Source organism: Pipistrellus hanaki, assembly GCF_964339955.1.
Source record: "Pipistrellus hanaki genome assembly, chromosome: 1".
In the NCBI taxonomy this organism is placed as follows: Eukaryota; Metazoa; Chordata; class Mammalia; order Chiroptera; family Vespertilionidae; genus Pipistrellus; species Pipistrellus hanaki.
Window position 1 is genome coordinate 61,142,992 of NC_140503.1, and position 13,146 is coordinate 61,156,137.

General features: G+C 37.0%; 1 protein-coding gene across 7 annotated transcripts in view; it reads left to right on the forward strand.

Annotated features, from left to right (window-relative positions):
• TMEM87A (transmembrane protein 87A) overlaps nt 1-13,146 on the forward strand; it is a gene marked incomplete at its 5' end in the record, with an annotated part of 47,017 nt that overhangs the window by 30,727 nt on the left and 3,144 nt on the right. For 3 of the 7 annotated variants that reach the window (XM_084903345.1, XM_084903349.1, XM_084903348.1), the window contains 7 exons: nt 2,097-2,205; nt 3,148-3,206; nt 4,270-4,373; nt 9,592-9,665; nt 10,339-10,400; nt 11,988-12,043; nt 13,111-13,141. In XM_084903345.1, coding sequence (XP_084759471.1) covers nt 2,097-2,205; nt 3,148-3,206; nt 4,270-4,373; nt 9,592-9,665; nt 10,339-10,400; nt 11,988-12,043; nt 13,111-13,141 — 495 coding nt within the window. Of the gene's footprint in view, nt 1-281; nt 351-2,096; nt 2,206-3,147; nt 3,207-4,269; nt 4,374-9,591; nt 9,666-10,338; nt 10,401-11,987; nt 12,044-13,110; nt 13,142-13,146 lie in introns of all 7 variants that reach the window. The other 4 variants (XM_084903346.1, XM_084903350.1, XM_084903351.1 and 1 more) reach the window with 3 other exon arrangements.

Consider the following 13,146-nt stretch of genomic DNA (forward strand, 5'->3'; position numbering starts at 1 on the left):
CATTTAGAGTGGATTTTAGCATGCTAGGAGCTCATTGGAGGTTAGCAGCATGTTTTATTGTATTGAGATTGTAATTGACAGTTTTCATGAAACACAGTTTTATATTCTGCATGATGGTTGTCAGAGGGGCACAATGTTGTAGGTACCAAGTGTTATTTCTTTTCTTTCAGCTCAGATGCAAAACCATTCCATGTGATGATATAAATGCCGAATTGTGTGCTGGTCTCTTCTCTGTGCCTCTCTAGACTCTCTTTTTACCAGCTCTCTCTCTTTGTCTGCAGGCCCAGACTGATCTTGCTTCCTTGGCCTTTATCCCCTTGGCTTTCCTAGACACTGCCCTGTGCTGGTGGATATCCTTCTCATTGGCTTGTTGGATGGTGGTCCATTTTCTCCCCTTGAATATGGGTTTCCATCGATCTTTCTGCAAAGGGTTTTTACCATTTTTGTTGATTACTTCTTAATCTGGGGATTAGGATATTTCTGTTTAAAAATCTGAGAGCTCAGGTAAGCAGTTTTGTGTGTGTGTGTGTTTAATTTTGAAAAGTGCTGGTAACTGTCGGTGGAGCATGAAGATAAAAGCTCTGATTTTTGTTTTTATTTTTAAATGAGCATTTTTACCTCGATTTTGGACTTAATTGTGCACTCCAATTAGTGTTATAATCACTGATCACTCTGCTTCTGCTCTTTCAGCCTCTAGGAATTATTAAATGCTTGAAAATGATGAAAAGATTTTAATTCTTAAAATATGATTTTAGGAACTACATAAGATGATTTGACTCTCTTAAAATTCTATGTAGGTTTGGCAGATTACAACCCTTATAGGGTTAGTGTTTTGTACCTTTATTCAAAATTTAACTTGGCATTGTCTGAAGACTTCCACTGTAAAATAAATGTTGATTCATTTACAGGCAGAGTTAATCAGTAGATAACAAGCATATTTATAGTTGAATAACCTTTTTCTCCTGCTGCTGAAAATTAGACCCTTGTTTATTAGAGACTTGATCTGTTAAAGGAAGAATTAAAGTTTTTGGACTTTTATCTTTTCAGGGTTTTAAAAATTTGTTTTGGTTATGGATTTCAGTCCAATGTGTAATTGTGCAATATTATTGTCTTGCTAGACTGACTGTTATAAAAAACTAAATGTAAACCAAATTATAATTTTGTGAATTTGAATGGATTGTCATATATCAAAAATGTTTGAAATTGAAGTATCTTGGGTTTAAATAGCCAAATCTTTTCTAGGTCAATATCTTTCAGGGTGCTTTATGAACCTCCATGAATATTGGGAAGAAGGGAGAGAGGGACTGGACCATGCAATAATGTAACCCAATGGATAGGGAGCAGCTAAGTCTGTCACAGGCAAACTAAGGTCCAACTCATGTATTTTAATATCTGCTGATTCTCAGAGTTGGACATGAGAGCAGATATCATCTTTGGTAGTCATCACTTCCCCTACTGTCTTTCTGTGGCAACTTCTACTTGGGAGTAATGATCTGAAAATGGAAAGTTGCTGATTTTAGAACCTTTCTCCCTGGGATTTTCAGCCAGTTGTAACTGTATGGTCCTATTAATTCAGAATTGAACAGGCAGAGGATGGCACAGGGGACTGACTATAGAACTCTGAGAGGTTGCTGGCATGACTGTATTCATGACCCAGGACTGGCTTAGCTATGATGTAGAAAACAGAGCTATCTACCTTAAAGGAAGAAAGATTTTACTAATTTTCATTTCATTTGTCTGTTGTCTGTTTCCTTGTCTGATACTCACTTTCATTTCATTTTTTTCCATTTGTCTTCCCTTTTCTTCTTTGTTTCTCTAAAAAAACTTCTTCTGGTCTTTCTCTCTTTTTATATTTTTTCTTTTTTGCATTTTTATTTTATCCTGATTCTATATTCTCTTCAGTATCTCATTAAAAATGAAGACTTTCTTAGTCATCATGGTCAGGCTTGGGGTGTTTGTGACATTGAGAATAAGATATATCCTCTGGGATAACCAGAGCTCTATCAGTATGACCCCCGAGTCTCAAAGAAACTTGAGGATTAATTTACTAGCTTATTGGGGTTTTTTGAATGTTGATTTCCTTGACCTGCAAACACATATTTATTAGCCTGACTCAAACAATGAAGCTATTAAAACTTCGGAGGAACATTGTAAAACTCTCGCTGTACCGACATTTTACCAACACCCTTATCATGGCAGTGGCAGGTAAGTGGGGGCTTCTTCCTGCTGTTTAAATGCCATCCTTTTATAATAGATACTCTGAACCTGAGAGGCCATAGGCGGGATCTCTGAAATCATCTAGAAGGTTTTGTACATTTCACTTGGGGAAGGGTCTTTGTCTTTTAGCTTTTGTCAAGTTCTCAAAGGGATCTGTGGTTCAAAAAAGATTGAGAACTACTTATTTTAAGTACAATAGCTAAAAACCAATTATATGTAATTTCAGTTCTTGTATATCTCTCTCCTGTCTCAGTTCTTTTTCAGAGGCATTTTTTTTTTTTCTTGAGGCAAGTTAGCTTGAGTGCCATATAGCATCTAGATTTCTTTTAGAAAACCTTAATACTGGCTTATTTGGCTTTATTAAATACGAATGTAGCTTATTACTATTATTAGGCTTTTACATGTGTCATAGCATCCATAAAACACAGGCATTAGGTAGACCATAGCCAAAGTAGGCTATTAAATTTGCCTGCCTTTTGCCCCTTGTACCAGGAATGGGAGGTCAGGCCTATAATTGGAACCAACAACTCTGTCTTGTAATTTTATCAACCTTTCCCCCCTCCTGACCAACCAAAGAAAAGCTAGCATTATACCAAAGATAAAGGAAGGGAAAAAACTATACTGTTGGTAATGCTGGGATATGCCATGTTTTCAATACCTTCTTTTCCAATTTATGAGGATTACTGCAGTAACCAGATGGTAAAATTAGTCTTTAAGTACAGAAAGTGTTGACAAGAGTGTGGGCCTTACTTATAGTAGTTGTGAAGGAAATCTGCATTGAATAAATTTGTTAAAATCACTTGATAAAAAATGATTGTGATAGGGATGTGTGGGATGTTAGGGATGTGTGGGATTTCACTAAACCAGAGAACATAATTGGGGATGTAAACTGATACTCATATTCTGACTAGAATTTTCATTTCCTGTTAGCATCTATTGTGTTTATCATCTGGACAACCATGAAGTTCAGGATAGTGACTTGTCAATCGGTGAGTCATAAACACATGCATTTATGAACAGGGTACTGTTTTATATGCAGATAGCCATGTTGATGATGATGGTAAGTTCACACCTTACAAGAAATTAGGGCTAGGACTCTACCCTGAGTGTTAGAATGCTTCCTTCCTCCTAAGTATTCTACATTACTATAGCTCTTGGTATGACAGAATTTTTGTTTTGTTTTAGGGTGGGGGATCTAATTATCCCAATGGTGGTGAAAAATTTTAAATGATAAACCACAGTCTATCATGTCCCAGTCTTATCTTAACTAAAAATTCTCAAGAAATTCAGAATCCTAAACATTAAGTATATATGAATAATGCTAATCATGCTCCTGAGATCTGAGCACAAAGATTGGGGCCAATTTCTTTGGAGGTGCAAAGGCTCCATTTTGGTAAAAATAAATGTATTAATATGAAAATTATAAAAAGGAACAATCTAATGTTACTTTTTCTTTCTTTGTATAAAAACCTGTCCCCAAAGATTCTCAGAGCTCTAATGAAGCATTCACAAGTGCTCTACAGTTGGTGCCTTTTTATTCTTTGTATTTTTAAAAACATGTTTTTATTGATTTTTAGGGAGAGTAACAATAGAGGCAAATTTGCACCGTGATGTGTGCCTTGACCAGGAATTGAACCGACCTGGTTCCTGGGTCAACACTCAACTGCCGAGCCATACCAGCAGGGCTGGTTGGTGTCTTTTTAAAAGAAATGCTCTGATTGATTTTAGAGAGAGGAACATCAATTTGTTGTTCTACTTATTTATTTGTGCATTTATTGGTTGATTCTTGTATGTGCCTGACTGGGGAATTGAACCTGCAATCTTAGCTAGCTAGTTGGTGCCTTTTCTCTAACAACAGTAAGTACTACAAGGGAAGAAACTACGTTTCTTCATTTTGTATTCCAGTCACTTAGCACATAGCCTAGCACATAGCAGGCTCGTAGTAAATATAAGTTGAATTAATAAGTAAGTGATCCTTGTTCTATGCCATAGGGCTTCTGAACAAAGAAAGAAGATAATGTGATACATGTTATACCTTTTCCTCTTTGGTAGGATTGGCGGGAGCTATGGGTGGACGATGCCATCTGGCGGTTGCTGTTCTCCATGATCCTTTTTGTCATCATGATTCTCTGGCGACCATCTGCAAACAACCAGAGGTTCTTGGACACTTCCTGTTTACGCAGCTAGACGGTGTTATCAAATGAGGGTGGTGCAGTGGGTGTCGGGGTCCTAATGGCAGGAGGAGCACTCACTGGGTCTGGAATCAGAAGAATTAAGTTCCTGTCTCAGCTCTTCTGTTAAGTTGCATTGTGATTTTTTGGCATGCTGCCTCTTTTCACCAATCTGAGCTTTAATTTCCTCTTTGTATAATGTGGGGGAATTGAACCTATTGATCTGAGGTCCCTTTCAGTTCTGACAACTGATAATAGACATATTTGAATGGGAAAATAAGGAAGGTAGGTAGATTTGACACTGGTAATGAGAGTTGTACCTGTCTAATGTCCAGAAGGAAAGAACAATTTCTATAGTCAGTTGCCAAGCCCAGTTGGTAACAATAGAGGCAAATTTCAATTATTTAGGAATTATCTTAATTTTGTGATTATCTATACCTTTGTTTCCCTTCTTTTTTTTCCTTTTGTGCGTGTTGACAGTTAAAAGTGTAGATTACACAACCATATCATCAAAGAAAGAAAAGCATTGAGATGCTATAGCTACACCAACAGTGAAACTACAGAAACAGAGGCTAAAAAAGCAATTCCATTTACCATCGCACCAAAAAAATTAAGATACCTAGGAATAAATTTAACTAAGGAAGTAAAGGACCTATTTGCGGAAAACTACACGACACTGAAAAAAGAGATAGAGGAAGATGTAAGGAGATGGAAGAACATACCATGTTCATGGATTGGTAGAATCAACATCATCAAAATGTCCATACTTCCTAAAGCAGGGGTCCTCAAACTTTTTAAAGTGGGGGCCAGATCACGGTCCCTCAGAGAGCTGGAGGGCTGGACTATATGAACTACTAATTCCTACTGTAACACCTTGGCTGCGCTCACTGCCCAAAAAACCTGGCGGGCCGGATCAGACTCCTCTGCGGGCCGCATGTGGCCTGCAGGCCGTAGTTTGAAGACCCCTGTCCTAAAGCAATCTATAGGTTCAATGCACTCCCCATTAAAATACCAATGGCATATTTCACTGACCTAGAAAGAACTCTCCAAAAGTTCATTTGGAACAATAAAAGACCCCGAATAGCCACAGCAATCCTGAGAAAGAAGAGTAAAGTAGGAGGGATCTCAATACCAGACTTCAAACTATATTACAAAGCCACTGTTCTCAAAACAGCCTGGTACTGGCACAAGAACAGACATATATAATAGATCAATGGAATAGAATCGAGAACCCAGATATCAACCCAAATCAATATGCTCAATTAATATTTGACAAAGGAGGCACGAATATACAATGGAGTCAAGACAGTTTCTTCAATAAATGGTGTTGGGAAATTTGGACAGACACATGCAAAAGAATGAAACTAGATCACCAACTTACACCATTCACAAAAATAAACTCAAAATGGATACAGGACTTAAACGTCAGACGGGAAACCATAAAAATACTAGAAGCATCCACAGGCAGCAAAATCTCAGACGTATGCCAAAAGAACAACTTCACTGATACTGCCCCTAGGGCAATGGAAGCTAAAGAGAAAATAAACAAATGGGACTATCGGGTCTAGTAATAATTAATGTCGTTTTTAAACATTCGTTTAAAATCTTGTTTGGTGTTGACTTGTATTGACATAACCTTCAAACACGTGGTATGTACAGAACGTGTGAAGTGCAATTAACAAGTTTTGCTTGAAAAAGTTTGTGTTTGGTTTTTTTTTGTTGCAAAACTAGGGCTAAGAAGATGGCGGGTGAAGAGCATATTCGGCACTGCATGCTTTACGAGTTCCAATTAGGAAGAAAAGCAAGTGAGGCTGCAAAAAACATCTGTAGTGCTCTTGGTCAAGATGCAGTTAGCGCCAGAAAATGCCAGCGTTGGTTTGAGAAATTTCGCGAGGGAAATTTTTCGTTAGATGACAAGAGTGGTCGAGGCCATGTGTCCAGTTTTGATCAAGAAGCTCTTCAAGCTCTTTTGGTGCAAAATCCTCAAATTACCCAACAAGAGCTTGCGACAACTTTAAATTGTTCACAAAAAACAATTTCCAATCAATTGCGTGCACTTGGCAAAGTCCAAAAGTTTGGAAAATGGTTTCCTCATGAGTTGACCGACAACAACCGTAATCAAAGAGTCACAATTTGCAGTTCTCTCCTCTCTCGTCAAAACCGTTTGCCGTTTTTAGAGCAAATTGTTACCGGAGGTGAAGAATGGGTGCTGTATGTTAATTTGAAAAGGCGGCCTCAATGGTTGGACAAAAATGAGGCTCCGCAGCCCACGCCAAAACCTGACTTGCATGCGAAAAAAGTGATGTTGTGTGTTTGGTGGAATTTTAAAGGAATTCTTCATTATGAACTTTTACCATCTAATCAAACCATTACAAGTGCAGTGTATAGTGCCCAATTGGGAAGGTTAGCCCAAGCTTTAAGAGAAAAAGAACCCGCGCTGATTAATCGGAAGGGCGTAATTCTTCACCACGATAACGCACGACCGCATACTGCAAGAATCACTGCTGAGAAACTGCGCCAGTTGGAATGGGAAGTTCTCCCTCAACCTGCATATTCTCCTGATATTGCCCCTTCCGATTACCATTTGTTTCGTTCTTTGCAAAACTTTCTTCTTGGAAAAAAATTTAATAATGAAGAATGCCTCAAAAATGCATTGACCGAATTTTTTGCATCAAAATCACAAGAATTTTACAACAGAGGGATTAAAATGCTTCCTGAGCGTTGGGCACAAGTAGTAGAAAACAACGGCAACTATATTGTTGATTAAATTTTGTTGTATTGTTTAAATAAATTCGATTTAAAAAAAGTATTAGAAAACGACATTAATTATTACTAGACCTAATACATCAAAATAAAAAGCTTTTTTACGGCAAAAGAAACCATCAACAAAACAACAAGAAAGCCCACAGTGTGGGAGAACATATTTGCAAATAATACCACTGATAAAGGTTTAATCTCCAACATTTACAGACAGCTTATACAACTAAATAAAAGGAAGATGAATGATCCAATTAAAAAATGGGCAATGGCCTAAATAGAATATTTTCAAAAGAAGACAGAAGGAAGGCCAAAAGGCACATGAAAACATGCTCAAAGTCACTAATTGTCCGAGAGGTGCAAATCAAAACAACAATGCGGTACCATCTCACTCCTGTCAGAATGGCCAACATCAACAAATCAACAAACGACAAGTGTTGGCGAGGTTGCGGAGAAAAAGGAACCCTCATGCACTGCTGGTGGGAATGCAGACTGGTGCAACCACTGTGGAGAACAGTGTGGAGTTTCCTCAAAAAACTGAAAATGGAACTCCCATTTGACCCAGTAATCCCACTTCTAGGAATATATCCCAAGAAACTAGAAACACCAATCAGAAAGGATATATGCACCCCTATGTTCATAGCAGCACAATCTACAATAGCCAGAATTTGGAAACAGCCTAGGTGCCCGTCAGCAGATGATTGGATCCAAAAACTATGGTACATCTACACAATGGAATACTATGCTGCCATAAAAAAGAAGGAATTCTCATCATTTGCAGCAACCTGGATGGAATTGGAGAACATCATGCTGAGTGAAATAAGCCAATCAATGAAAGAGAAACACCGCATGACCTCACTCATTTGTGGATGATAAAGAACATTATAAATTGATGAACCAAGAGACAGATATAGAGACAGTAAAGCAACAGGCAGACTGTCAAATTACAGTGGGGAGGGGAGGAAGATCTGGGGGAGATAATAGATCAACCGAAGGACTTGTGTACATGCATATAAGTAAAACCAATGGACATAAAACTCTGGGGAGGGAGGGTATGTATGGGAGGGAGGGAAGGGGGCAAAAAAAAAAAAACACCAATAAAATATATATATATATATATAAAAAAGAGATGCTATAACTAATCAGCTAATTTTGTAATTAGACATACCAGTAAAATATTAAGAAAGAAAATAAATGGCATTCTTTTACCCCATGGAAATAGTCTTGTCTTTTCACACTGTACTCTTAATATTTGTGTTTCTTGAAGAAAGTTGAAAAACAAATGGTGTGAAAGATAATAAAGATCTAAACTCATTCAGAAAAAGCCTAGACATGCTGATGACCATCTTTAACATTGATCTATTGCTCTGTTCACATGCTAGCTATATCTAAGGATGGGGTAGGCAAAAGTAGGTTTACAGTTGTAAAAGAAAGTTTAATTTTTTTGTTGACTTTAGAGAGACAGAGAAAAACATTGATGTGAAAAATATTGATTGGTTGCCTCCTGTACACTGACCTGGGGTCAAACCCATGACCTAGAGATGTGCCCTGAGTAGGAATCGAACTTATGACCTTTCAGTGCATGGGACATCACTCTAACCGAGTCATACTGGCCAGGGAACAGTTTATTCTTGTATTATTATTTATTAACTAGAGGCCCGGTGCACGAATTTGTGCATGGGTGGGGTCTGGCTGGCCTTCAACATGTTATAGGTGTTTCCTATTATTCCTAGTTTATAGAGTTTTCTCTCTTAATCACAGAAGGGAGATTTAATGACAAGGTAAATGAAAGTAACAGGCAGCAGTAAGTACAGTGCAAGTTCAAAGATAAAGCATTCTAGGATGACCTGTCTGCTGAGTCTCTTGGAAGTTGTGTAGGAAATATATTTGAGATGCACCTGATTAGGCCTTCATCTTCCCACTTCCACACTTGGAAACAGATTTTAAATTACTTAAGACACGCAAGATCAGCAACTACCTAATTGAAGGCTGAGATTTTAAATTGCACGAGAATTTACTCTCAATGATACATATGCTTGTAAATGAACATTTATTAAATGCTTGCTGTGTGTCGGATATTACTTAAAGTACTTTTTAAAGTGACTTATTTACTTTTCAAAGAACACCTCTGAGTAATGTTCTGTTAACCCCATGTGCAGATGGGGAAACGGGAGGTGCACAGGGAGAATAAAGAATAAGCAACTTGCTGAAGTCATAGGTAGCATCTAGCTGAGCTGCACTTATAAATACGGTACTGTCCTGCTTCTCCCTTGCTAATACAGGCAATCGAGAGCTTTCCAAAAGGAATTATTTTATTATTCACAAACTGATTTTATGAATGACTGTAATTGGGAGCTTCAACAGTTAGTCCTGTCAAGTCCAGAGAGTGGAGCTGCTTTTGTAGTTTTCTGATTTTTTCCCTTACACTCTGCCTTTGTTCTCTCAGGTTTGCCTTTTCACCTTTGTCTGAAGAAGAGGAAGACGATGAACAAAAGGAACCTATGCTCAAAGAAAGCTTTGGTAGTGATAAAATTTACCTTTTATTTGTGCCTTAAATATGCTTTTCTGGTTTTTAGACATAAAGTAAGTACAGTTGACCCTGAACAACATGGGGGTTAGAGGTGCTATTGAAAATTCATGTATAACTTGACTCCCAAAAACTTTACTACTGATAGCATACTGTTGACTAGAAGGAGGCCTTACTGATAACATAAAGTCATTTAACACATATTTTATATATTATATGCTATAATATATTCTTACAATAAGGTAAGCTAGAGAAAAGACAGTATTATTAAAATCTTAAGAAAAAAATACATTTATTGTGTTTATTGAAAAAATTTCACATATAATTGAACCCTCACAGTTCAAACATGTTTGTTCAAAGGTCAACTGTGTAACATTATTTTATAGCTGTGTGGGGGTGAAGTTAGGGAGAAGCAAAAATAAGGGCATGAATCTTAAGATGAAGCTATGGTAAACTCTGTAAATAATTGGATATTAAGTGTTCAGTTTACTTACCAGAGATGAGCTGGAAATCTGGCTTTCAATTTCCCAGCATAAATGTAAAGATAGAGAAGCATCTGTTATATAATTCAATGTCAGTAAACTTAAAGGTTTGAATCTATTTTTGTAATACTCTTGCTTGTATATTGGCATAATTAGCCAATCTCCTTTTTTTTCCCTTTTCCAGAAGGGATGAAAATGAGAAGTACCAAACAAGAACCAAATGGAAATAGTAAAGCAAACAAAGCAGTAAGTGTGACTTCTTTTCTTCCCTTTGCCCTGCCCTCCAGCCTGTGGTGGAGCTCAGCAGAATGTGCAGGGTTAATGACTTTTCCTCACCTGTGCTGTCGTTAAGCTTGCTTTATAAATCTTTTAATGTCTGTTACACTTACTTTTTTTTTAATCCTCTTCTGAGGATGTTTATTTCATTTCTTTTTAGAGAGAGAGGAAGAGAGGGGGAGAAAGAGAAACAAACATTGATATGAGAGAGACACATGGACTGGTGGCCTCCAACACACACTGGGGAGCATCCTGCAACCCAGGTACATGCCCTTGACCGGGAATTGTGTGACCTTTCAGTGTGTGGGCTGATGCTTTGACCTCTGAGCCACACCATTCAGGGCAACATTTACATTGTTAAAAACAGAGACAGTAAGTGATTCTATCTAGGATAGAATCTTGAACTAAGTGATTTGCTACTACCGTGTTTCCCCGAAAATAAGACATCCTCCGAAAATAAGATCTAGCGCAGCGTTTTTCAACCGCTGTTCCGCGGCACACTAGTGTGCCGCGAGATGTTGCCTGGTGTGCCGTAGGTGCAGACAAGACAAGAATTTTATAATTTTTCACTATTTTGTTTACTTAATATTTCATAATAAAGTAATTATAAAATACTTTCTTTGTGTTTATTTGATTCCTATTCAAGAGAATTACTTTATATATAGTCAATATAGGCACAGAGTTAAATTTTTTAACATTTTCTAATGGTGGTGTGCCTCGTGATTTTTTTCATGAAACAAGTGTGCCTTTGCCCAAAAAAGGTTGAAAAACACTGATCTAGCGCATGGAAAGATAAGACATCCCCTGAAAATAAGACCTAGTGCAACTTTGGGAGAAAAAATTAATATAAGACACTGTCTTATTTTCAGGGAAACAAGGATATGTCCTGAAAAGGTATCAGACCAGTCTCATGGTTTTGTTTAATGGTTTTTATCAGTGAAGTCATAGCCTCATTAATAACCTAAATTTTTTTTCTATAGTAAACTCTAGAGTTTTTACTCAGCGTGCGTGCATGTGTGTGTGTGTGTGTGTGTGTGTGTGTGTGTTGCTAATCCTCACCCAAGGATATTTTTCCATTGAGATGGAGAGAAACATCCATGTGAGAGAGACATATCAATTGGTTGCCTCCCACAGGGATTGAGCCTGCAATGGAGATACGTGCCCTTAGCCAGAATCGAACCCAGGACCTTTCAGTCCGCTGGCTCACACTCTACCCACTGAGCCAACTGGCTAGAGTAGATTTTCATTTTTTAGAACTGCATTTACTCTACATTAAGGACTTTATCTCAGTTTTAAGAAGCAAAGCTTACATGAAATGAAAGCTAGGTATTAGATCCTTGAGCAGAAACCATTTAAGGATATACAGCATCATTTTACATTTTGGTGATGTAGTTTTTAAGTTATTTGATTTTACTGTTAGCATTTCCATTTGTTATGTGAACATACTACTTCAGAGTGACAAAAGATTAAATTTAAAGATTTTGAGACCTTTAAATTCTTGCTCAAGATGTATTATTTTATGCATTTTAGTAACAACTGGTACTTGTATGTTCCCAGCAGGAAGATGATTTGAAATGGGTTGAAGAAAATGTCCCTTCTTCTGTGACAGATGTGTAAGTTTTTGAATCATTACAATAAGAATCTTATTTCACAGTTAGTATTAAGGGCCAGAGTATACTAATGAGAATGTTTACAGTTAGCTTTTTCAAAAGAATAATTAAAAAGATGTTTAAAAATAAAGATTAGAAATGATATACAAACAAAAGTAATTGAGATTATTCAGTCAGGTGACATTTTTTGCTTAGAAAGATTTCAGTATGGATCTTTCCAAAATCAGTGGGATAATTATTTTTTCACTTTTTTGTAAAAATTACCGTTCACATTCAATATTATTTTGTACTAGTTTTAGGTGTATAGCACAGTGGTTAGATAATCATACTCCACAAAGTGCTTCTCCCAATATTTTAGTACCCACCCGGCGCTGTACATAGTTATTACAATATTATTAACTATATTCCCTATGTTGTATTTTATACTGTAGCTATTTTATCACTACCAATTTGTACTTTTTAATCTCTTCATCTTTTTCACCCATTCCCTCAATCTCCTTCCCTCTGGCAACCACCAGTCTATCTCTGTATCTATGAATGTTTCAATTTTTTCCCCATTTATTTTTGGGATTTTTGAGTTGTTTTTTCTATTGCTGTAATTTTGTTTATTTATTTTTAAAATGTATTTTTATTGATTTCAGAGAGTAAGGGAGAGGGGGAGAGAGATAGAAACATCAGTGATGAAAGAGAATCATTGGTTAGCTGCCTTCTGCACACTCCACACTGAGGATTGAGCCTGCATCCTGGGCATGTGCCCTGAGCAGGAATCGAACTGTGACCTGGTTCATAGGTCAATGCTCAACAACTGAGCCATTCTGGCCGGGTATAGCTATAATTTTATTAAACATTGGTTCTATTATAATACAAAGCATGTTTTTGTTTTTTAATACAATTTTAGTAATTTTTATTCTTGTTTTTTATTTATAACCCCCCAAATAGCCATTAATAAGATACAAATATTATGTACTTAATAAAAAAAGCTTTATATTGCATTCATTATTCCATTGTCCCTTTTGAACCACATTTGGCTTTATTTTACATTATTCTATTTGGTATTTTTCTCTCTGCAGAGCACTTCCAGCCCTTCTTGATTCAGACGAGGTTAG